Source organism: Perca fluviatilis, chromosome 1 (assembly GCF_010015445.1).
Source record: "Perca fluviatilis chromosome 1, GENO_Pfluv_1.0, whole genome shotgun sequence".
NCBI lineage: Eukaryota > Metazoa > Chordata > Actinopteri > Perciformes > Percidae > Perca > Perca fluviatilis.
Window position 1 is genome coordinate 6,058,668 of NC_053112.1, and position 10,296 is coordinate 6,068,963.

A 10,296-nucleotide genomic window follows, 5' to 3' on the forward strand; every position below is an offset into this window, starting at 1 on the left:
TCTTTTGCCTTTTGTCAAGAATGAGTCATTTCTCATTATGTACAAACTGGTCAAAAGTTTTCCACAACTCAGACTTTGCTTTCTTTGCCGGTGCAACCAAAACATAATCGCCAGAGGCCAGCCTCCGTTTCACCTCCTCGGCATCCATTTTCGCGCTAAGTGAAACGCATCACCTGACAGTTCATTTGACCCCGTCCCGTTGGGTTCGGGCAAAGATCTTCAGCTCTACGCCGGATCCGCTGCAGCTCATGCATCCAGAACCACATCGGATCAGGCTCAACAGTACGACTACTCAAAGCTGGACAAAGCGATCCAACACTATGCCCAGGTTGTATTATACATCTGTGCATCAGAGAGGTGCACACAGAGGGGATTTTCAACCTGTGTGAACCGACCAGAGATGGCAGCACCATGTTTGTAGTTTTGTTTCGGAAAAGCTGGACACAGTTTGTGGAAATATGGGATTTTTTGGGGGCATTTTTAGGCCTTTATTCGACAAGACAGCTAAAGACTTGAAAGGGGAAAGAGAGGGGGGAATGACATGCAGCAAAGGGCCGCAGGTCGGAGTCAAACCCAGGCCCGTTGCGTCGAGGAGTAAACCTCCACATATGGGCGCACGCTCTACCAACTGAGCTACCTGGGCGCCAAGAAATACTGGATTTTAACATTGGTGTCGACTAATCGGCCGTTTTGGTCTTAGTCGACTAAGATTTCTTAAGTCGATTAGTCATTTTTTTAATGCTTTTTCATGCTGAATGACTTATTTCCAATAAACTTCTGAGCACATCTCTGGTAAACACAAGCTTTAAAGTGATGCTTGTGCATTATTCTTTGTGGAGAAACTCAGTTTTACAGACCTGTCAATTAAATCTAATATCGATAAGTCGACAAAGTCATATTTCATATGTCATATATCAGTCATAGCCCTGGGGTTGACAGTATGAAAGCACCTGAAAGATGCAAACCGCTGGACAAAAGGTCGAAAAAAAACTTTTGTTTCATATACGAGGGCTACAACTCCCAATGTTTTGGTTCGTGTGCAGCAGAGCAAAGTGGAAAAGGTGCTGGCTGAAGTGTAATATAAATCAGAGGGTGTGGTTTATTAATAAAAACAATCTCAGCCAATCACATCACAGGTCTCATTGCTCTGTAGCGGCTGAGCAAATCACAGAGAAGCTTCACAACAATGGCTCAAGCGACGCGATGGGAAATCAAAAGTGACACGATAAGACATGATATCAAAGTGTCGGGTCTGAGTGTCCTCCCCCAGGGTTATTTTGAATGTCAAAGACTTCCTTTCCTGCATTCTGATACACTTGTATGCACCAATTTATGGTGAGAAAACCTTTATTTATCCTATGAGAAGGGAAACACAGATGACATTCAAAATATATCAAAAATATAATGGAATATAAAGCAGTAAGGGGGCTTTTACATCAGGGAGCTGAGCCTGGATCACAAAAGTTGACCCCAAAGCAACGAGGACAAAATAAAATAGGCTACCTATATTTGTCTTAAATGTGTGGTGAAGAGAGGATGCTGGCATTAGTGTAGGCGGAGCATTTACGCACACACTACACTACACACACACTACGCACAGCGAGGAGCGGGTCGATGAAAGATGAGAAAGGTCTCTCTGCATGTTCTGCAGGGTTTGTTTAGTTTGTTGACACATTACTTGACCCTGTATTTGTGAATACAAATATCTGAAATGAAAGTTCTGTCACAAAACTATGTTGTTGTGTATAATAACCACATTTTTAGGTGGGTATATGGAAAATCTTGGTGATTTCTTAGTGGGTATACTGCGTATCACACCACTGGATGTGTGTTTGTATATTTAGTTGGTACAAAGATGGTAACTGAGTAATAAAACATGAAGTTGTGCATATGATCACATTAATCTCACGCTTTTTAATTCTACTGTGTCTCACTTCATTGTTATAAAAGCATCATTTTTCATATGTTAAAATATGACACAGCAGCTTTTTAAAATAATAGGCCATGTGCTTGCGCACACAGCAGTAAACAATGAACTTTTTGCTATGTTTTGTCAGGGCTAAATATGGCCCTGGTCTGCAAAATTGTGTGAAAATTATGAACTTGAATGCGAGCCACGCGAGAGGAAAGTCATTTTGTCCATCAGGAAAGGTTAAGGTGTAACAGGAAGAGGTTCGACGTTGATGTGTGTGAAGGGTTTACCTTCCCAGATGGACCACGTGTACGTTCCAACGGCCGCGTGGCGTGAATAACGTTTTGTTTTGTTGCGTCGGCGCTGTGAGACGCTCAGGATGAATCGATGCCGTTTGTGTGTTCAGACGACAGCTCTGGAGTCGTGATGGCGTTGAAATTCATGAGGCCGCCCGCCTGTTTAACATCATCAATGAATGCAGAGCGTCGGCTGGAAGACGCACGACTCAGACGGCAGCAGACCGCTGATCAACCCTCTGGGGCAGCTTTTCTAACTCCGTCACCTTCGCTGGCTCTCAAAAGGTTGATTTCAGGGGTAAAAAGTACATTTACTCCAACTGTACTTCTGTATATGTTTGAAGTGCTTGTACTTAAGTTGAGTATAATACTATGCTACTTTATACTTCTACTTCACTACATTTTGGAAGCCAATATTGTACTTTTTACCCTGCTACATTTATCCAAAGATACTCTAAAAATCTAAGAAAGCAAACAGGTTTCTCCACAAAAAATCCCCAATCTAACTAGATAAAGACGATGGATGGCCCTATCCTGCACCCAGCGCAGCGCAAAGCCCAACGCAAGTGTCTTTGCTAGCGCCCACGTGGTTTAAGTAGCAAATGCACCTTCACCCATCTGTGCGCCCATGGGCGTGCTGGTCTCACAGGGAGGTGTGTTCAGGTGCATTCTGGGCGTGCTGGTCTCACAGGGAGGTGTGTTCAGGTGCATTCTGGGAGTATTGCTATCTTGAGGCAGCGGGAAGTGATGGCGCCATTGACCAACAAAAACCTGGTCTAAAGTCAATAACTCAGCATTTCATTGTTATTTTAACAGAGCATTAGTAAAATGCTCCTAGGCTCGTGCACAGCAGCGTGCACAATATGCTTGTTACACACACAGGGACACACAGCAGCACGCACACATGCAGAAGATTACTAATAAAAATATTAGGGTGTAAATCCTCCATCATAACAGCAATGCTCCAAGGTCCAAACGCGCCTGGCTTTTAAAGGGAATGGGAGATGATATCTGATTGGTTGATTGCATGTTACGCCCAAAACACACCTCTGATTATTGAAGACACTAAGCACAACCCTTTAGAACTATATATATATATATATATATATGAAAACACAGATGTTAAATGGTGCGTATTTCTTGTAAAAATATTCAGAAAATTATGAGAGTTTGATGTGTGGCTCGTCACAACATTTCTTAGGTGAGATGGTTTCTGTTTCCCAACAGAATGATTCAACAACAGGACAGACTCTGTTTTCAGCAAATCATGTATTTAAACAAGGTTAGAAAAACAGTTTTAAGTTACAAATTAAAGTAACAATCATAAGAACAAAGAGACCTACTCATAAAAACTCCTGAATTGTACATATTAACACAAAATCGATCAATCCAATCAATCCCAAACAGAAACAGATGGAGATTCATCTGGAAATGAAATCAAAAATAAATCGTAAAAGATACAATGAAAAAAGAAGAAGAAGAAGTGCTGATTACAAACACTGTTGGAGTGTGTTTGTCTCTTCTGATGTTGCGCTGACGTTTCGGGAACATTTCTTAATTAGAATTTACATTTAAAGCTGCCCGACTCACGAGGCATGCTCTTCGTACACAAAAACACATTTTCTTTAAATCAGCCTGAATTACTGCCGTCCACTGTTGTGTTTCAGGTTGCCATGACACCTGTGAAGACAACTTTTTTGCGAATTGGCATCTTAGAAGCAAAAACAAAAACGAACTCTATAACCTTTAAATGAGGCGTCAGCATACAGACGAGAGGCCACAGAGCCAGGAGTGTATTTTAGGTCTTAGGTCATGTTGGATTTGATGTGCCAACAGCTTCTCACTCCCATCTCGTAACATACGGACGCTTGGTCGGTCACATTGACGCTAAAAGTCTCCTTTAGCGTCACATAACATGCTTTATCTGAACGTGCTTGGACAGGACTACTGGCGTCACTTTTGACGCGGTTAGGTTAAGGAAAAGGTTGTTTCCGTGACAGGTGACAATACCGGGACGGTTAAAGACACATGCTGGACACTGAACCCTGGTCTCCTGGGTGAAGGTCCCGTGTGTGACCCATCCACCACACTGCTCTCCCCGGTACGTTCTACAAACACGATGAAGGACGCTTTTTTTCGTCGCTTCAGACGCCGACAGCCGCCGTCCAAACGTCGGTATTTTACGAGTTCGGAGAGAGAACGGATTGGATTTGTGTGATCTGTAAAACCGTTGGGAACCAGATGCTCCTGTAAAGCTTCACGGCTTCTAAAGGTCCCATATTGTAAAAATTAAGATTAAATTTATGTTCACACTCGGCGTTCTATTTAACAAGAAAAAAATGACTAGGGCGCTTTTGTAGTAAAAAAAGAAAGAAAAGCTGGCAGCGTTGTTGTTCTTTTGTTTCTCCAACAACAGCTACTGATACAAAATCCTAGAGCGCTAGAGCTGTGCTAACGTTAGAATAAACAAAGTGGTGGAGCGAGCTAGAGAAAGAACAGAGAGGGAGAGAGGGATAGAGAGAGAGGGAGAGAGAGAGAGAGAGGTGCTAACGTTAGATAAAACAAAGTGGTGGAGCGAGCTAGAGAAAGAACAGAGAGGGAGAGAGGGGATAGAGAGAGAGAGAGAGAGAGAGAGGTGCTAACGTTAGATAAAACAAAGTGGTGGAGCGAGCTAGAGAAAGAACAGAGAGGGAGAGAGGGATAGATAGAGAGAGAGAGAGAGAGAGAGAGGTGCTAACGTTAGATAAAACAAAGTGGTGGAGCGGAAGCTACGAGAAAGAGACAGAGAGAAAAGAGAGAGAGAGAGAGAGAGAGAGACGCCAACGCTGAAAACAAAGTGGTGGAGCGAGCAAAAAAACAGAGAGAGAGAGAAAGAGAGAGGTGCTAACGTTCGATAAAACAAAGTAAGTGGTGGAGCGAGCTAGAGAAAGAACAGAGAGAGAGAGAGAGAGAGAGAGAGAGAGAGAGAGAGAGAGAGAGAGAGAAAGAGAGAGAGAGAGAGAGAGAGAGAGAGAGAGAGAGAGAGAGAGAGAGGTGCTAACGTTAGATAAAACAAAGAGTTCCCGGTCATATCATATAACTCGCCGTTCTCTGACTCCATTTTTTCTTGTTGTTATGGAAACGACAGGTCTGGCTATTCCGCTTGTCATTGGTCGGCTGTCAAAAAAGCGCCTTTCAGAAAAGTTGAACTTTTTTCAACTTCAAAGACGGTCTGAGCTGCAGAAAAAAAACACGGTCTACTCCGTAGGATTATAATGTAAAACAGACGCTGGCAGCTTCCAAAAAAGACGCGGACATATCCTAGCCTTACATGTCTGTTCTGATTATAAATAATGGGAAAGTATCAAAGTGCTCAATCCACATACAAATGCACACAACACAGCTCGCATTCAGAAAATGTGCCTTTAAACGAGCCGCCGGGACGTTGTGATGTCACAACTATATATTATAAAAGTACAAAGTGCCGTTACAGTCATTTCCCCGGCTGCAATGAAGGTGCAGAGTAGGGCTGTGTTAAAAATAAAAAACAAAAGAAGAAACGATTTTCTGATTTGATATTCTGATTCGATTTTCATTTGAATGATCCGATATCGATTCATAAAATCCGGCGCCAATCTCGGTTTGTATCATATGAAAATAGAAGACCGAAGGAATCCATTGGTACCAACAAGAGTCCAAAATTAGCACCATCTACCTGCCAAATACTGTTAAAATATGCCTTGTGAGGCTGGTAGATTTGCTTCTCTCACCAGCCAAAAAAAACAATGGTTATCTATTATGTGGCTGTTAAAATTTGAACATTTACTAGCAATTTGGTTGGTGGACAAAAAAGTTAATTTTGGACCCTGCAACTATGTCAGAAGAATGTAAATAACACTCCAAAGTATGGCCACATTTTGGCGAGGGAAAAACTGGCATGGCCATTTTAAAAGGAGTCCCTCTGTTACCTCCAGATATCTGAATGAAATGTCTCAAAACTCTCTGACTGTAGAGTCTGGAGAGCTGCAGCTTTATTGTGTTTATGTTTTAAATAAAAAGCACATTAAAGGTGCAGTAAGCCTTATAAAACTAACTTTCTGTCATATTTGCTGAAACTGACCCTATGTTCCTGTAGAACTACATGAATTATGTAATATAAAAAAAAATCCTGCTCCTCTAGCACCACCTACAGCCTGTAGTGTGATTTGCAAAAATCAACCACTCCCTGTTCAGATGCACCAATCAGGGCCATGGGGGAGGTGTCTAACTGCGTGTCAATCACTGCTCATGCACACGCATTCATTCTCCCTTGTGGGGGGAGGGGCTTAAGAGACAGTTTTGGGCTTTAGCAGAAAGGGGGGGAGGGACTGAGAAGTTGTCTATGTTCAAATTCTTTGGCTAAATCCTGGATCTTAATGTAAACACTGATACTTTTAATAACGCAGCAGGTTAGAGGGAATCTTGGTAGGAAATTGGTTTTGTAACCGGCATTGAATCAGAATCAAATCAGTAAATCAGTGGCGATACCCAGAGACCCGGAAACGCTGACCAATCAGAGCAGACTGAAGCTCTTAAAGAGACAGGCGCTTCAACGGAGCGTTTCAGACATAATATACAGGTATATTTAGACAGTACATTAAAACATGTAAACAAGTTCTAGTACAAACCCAAAAAAAGTATGAACTAAAAAAAAAAAGAGCATGATATGGAACATATAAAGCAAAAAAAAATACGTATTTTTTGTTTTTTTAGAGGCAGTTCAGTAGTTTTTACATCAACATCAGGTGGACGAAAAGTACAAAATATCACGACTTGCACTGATTGGAGTTACAGCCTCTCAGTGAGACTGATTTTCCTTTCAGTTTCCCTTCTTCCACTCAGCCTGAGGTCGTGTTAGGTTAGCGTTTTGTGTTTGGGGAGGGCTGTTTTATTCTGCAACGGTAGCAGGACATGTGTTTGTCATTTACAGTTAACAAAAGAAGCAGCTTTTCTTCTGCGGACACTTTTGTTTGTCCACGTGACACAGAAGACACGCAGTCTTTATGCGGCTAAAAAAAGCTCTAATTGGCTCGGGTTGTTTTTTTCCAAATTAGGACACAGACGTCAACAGGCACAGCACACAACTTCTTTCAATCCCTCTGAAAAGTGATGCTTTCCTCGGGTATACGTTCATATTTAAAAGCGAAAATCAAATGTCAAAAATAGATGCTTCACCTGAGCGGCCGTCCAGGACTACGTGACGATGCTGTATCAAGGCGATGGCCGTGTATCGGTGCTCGATATATTTTAAGATGTCGACTGAAATAACGCAGTGCCAAGTAGTGTCGACTCTTCTCCAGTCGAGTCTCTGCTCTGCAGCTTCAAAACAAACGGCGAAAAGAAAGAAAAAATGAAAGTCTGGGTCTACTTTCTCTTCATGAAGGCCTTTGCTTCCTTCTGCAGTGCTTTGACGTCCTCCTTATCGCTGTCGTCGGAGACGGGAGGAAGGTAGTCCGAGTCGTCGCCCGCGTCCTCGCTGTCGTCGTCGATGAAGCTGTCGTCGTCCCCAGAGTCGTCGTCTCCGGCGTCCTTCTTGGGGACGCCGCGTGCGGCGCGAGCTGTAGAATAAGGTTAGAAATCAGAGTGAGTCACAGAGGCAGACGGGTCAAAAAGAGACTTCATGAGCACCGCGGAGAGTGCCTCTCGTCTTTGAGTGCATTTTGAAATCAGCGGTCTTTGATGACCTGGTTCACCGTTCTACTCTTGGTGGGAAGGAAAAACAGAGACCGACAAATAGATAGAAGAGGGAGAGAGTCACAATGTCCCAAAGAAGTCATTTCATTGTGTCCTCATCACCATGAAAGGTGAAGTCCCCCACGTTCACCTCTCCCCGTTGGAATCAACCCACTCAGGACCTGCCGCTATAGTCTCCTACAGAGGCGTGGCCGCGGTGGAGCCCACGGGACACACAGACAGGAAACTACTCCGAGTTGGGGCGCCTCGGTTCTAAGCACCGTACCTGGGGTGACCGAGCTGTCCCCATTGCAGCCCCCTCCCCTCTGGAACTCCCTACCTATACACATCCGTGACTGTACTGACCTGGACACATTCAAAACACACCTCTTCACATTCACTTTCCACATACATTAGTCTTACATTTCTCACCTGATAGTTAGTGGTTTTATTGATTTTAATTGCTTTTAATATGCTTGTTTTATATGTTGGTTGTATTGCTTATCTGTTTTTAATGTTCTATATGTGCTGGTTCTACCGTAAAGTGTCTTTGAATACCATGTAAAGCTCTATATAAATAAAATGTTATTATTATTATTATTAAACCGGCTCTGGTCCCTCAACTTCCTGTGGCGTTTGGTGTTTTAAGCCCCCAACGTCGTCTTCCAGGAAGGAAGGCACTAGGATTAGACAACGGTTAGGGTTAGGTGCCTTGAAGTTGACGGTCGCAGCGCTGCCTTGAAGTCGACGTTGGGGGCTTAAAACACCATCGAGTCCTTCCTGTGGACCACCATGGGACATGGGACCACTAGTGAACGGGGAGAGACCAATAAGGTTTTGATCCCGTTTGAATCGAGCCATGAATTACACATATGATGTTTTTCAATTTAAAAAGATACTTTTGCAAGTCCAGAGTACTACTACTACTTAGGTTAGCGAAGAGGAAGTTGGTCCAATGGCTTTTTGGCTGACAGGTGGGTTAAACAGCCAGAAAAAGCAGCGAGCATATACCTCGTGTGCCTATAGCACTCGCCTGAAAGACAGAAATCGGGCACGTGCTGTATCAGATAATTGTTTCTCCTCGTGTATTTAGATGCAGGTTTCTTATCAAAAATATGTTTAATAATTGGAACTAACTAAATCTGACCCGACAATAACAACTAGAAGGACACTCGGAGAGGGAAAACCTCCGCCAAAGCCGCGCCCTAACTCCCAAAGTTGACCAAAGTGAAAAAAAGTAGAGGTCGACCGATATGGGTTTTTCTCTGGCCGATGCCGATGCCGATCTTTAGAAATCAGGGTCAGCCGATGGCCGATAAATGCTGCCGGTTTATTTTGGCCGATATGTGCTTGTTTTTTAAACCTCTGTTTGAAAGATAAAATGTAACACTAATAATTACTTAAGATACACAAAAGTTCTCAACAAAAACTTTTATTGAACACTTCACCAATCTGCACTTGTATACTTAAATTAAAAATGTATAATGTGAAAACATATATTGTATAAATAATGTATAAAAGAATATATTAAATAAATGAAACAGGTAAGAATAAAATAAACTTTTCAATGAAAAAATAAAGTTTAGTGCACTTAGCTAGCCTAGAGATCTAGATGCACCCTTTTAAATGTAATTTGCAACTCTACGTTGGCTTGCGAGCTGGAAAAACCAAACTCTAGTCAGGCCAATCACATCGTGTATAGAGTGGGTGGGCGGGGCTTATGGCTGCTGCTGCTGCTGGTGAACAGAGGTCTTCTGGAAGACTTGGAGTTCAGCTTTTCTTAGAGAAAAGAACAAAGAACGGCACTAAAATCATTCTTAAAAAAAGGAAGATGTGTTCGGAGTTTAAAGTCTAATCTACCAGCTAGCGTTGCTCTGATTGGTTAGAGCGCTATCCTATTACGTGCAGAGGGGAATTTGAAAGACAACCGTTGATCCCGCCCCTCGGATTGAGCCCTGCCCAATGGGGAGTTCCCAGACCTAACATCTGGATGTGGGGCTGGATCGTCAGGCTAACACTTAGCAGCATTTATCAAACTTCTGCAAACTTTCATAACTAAAATAAATTAACCAATTTTAACAATAGTAGTGCTGCACACTGTAGCAACCAGCAGCATTTCTTTCTTTTAGTTCTGAAGAACACAAAAAAATCGGCTTGATATACTCTGATATCGGTCGATGCCGATTATGTAAAATAATGCCAAAAATCGGCCGATTAATCGGTCGACCTCTAGAATATAGTTTGTGTATCCGCCCAGTGATTCGAATCAGCTCCAAAGTGTAAAGAGTTCTTCCTCGGCCCGCGCTACACCCTCCCACCAAGTCTCATGAAAATCTAATCGGTAGTTTTCGTTGTAATCCTATATAATAAAAACAAGCGCTCCTTGGTGCAGGTCAT

At 42.7% G+C, this 10,296-nt stretch overlaps 1 protein-coding gene across 2 annotated transcripts in view; it reads right to left on the reverse strand.

The window, feature by feature from the left end:
- Positions 1–6,524: 6,524 nt before the first annotated feature.
- Positions 6,525–10,296, reverse strand: part of aplf (aprataxin and PNKP like factor) — a 54,343-nt gene continuing 50,571 nt past the window's right edge. For both annotated transcript variants that reach the window (XM_039808399.1, XM_039808404.1), the window contains exon 11: positions 6,525–7,784. In XM_039808399.1, the coding sequence (XP_039664333.1) occupies positions 7,591–7,784 (194 nt within the window). In that variant the 3' untranslated portion in view covers positions 6,525–7,590. The remainder of the gene's footprint in view (positions 7,785–10,296) is intronic.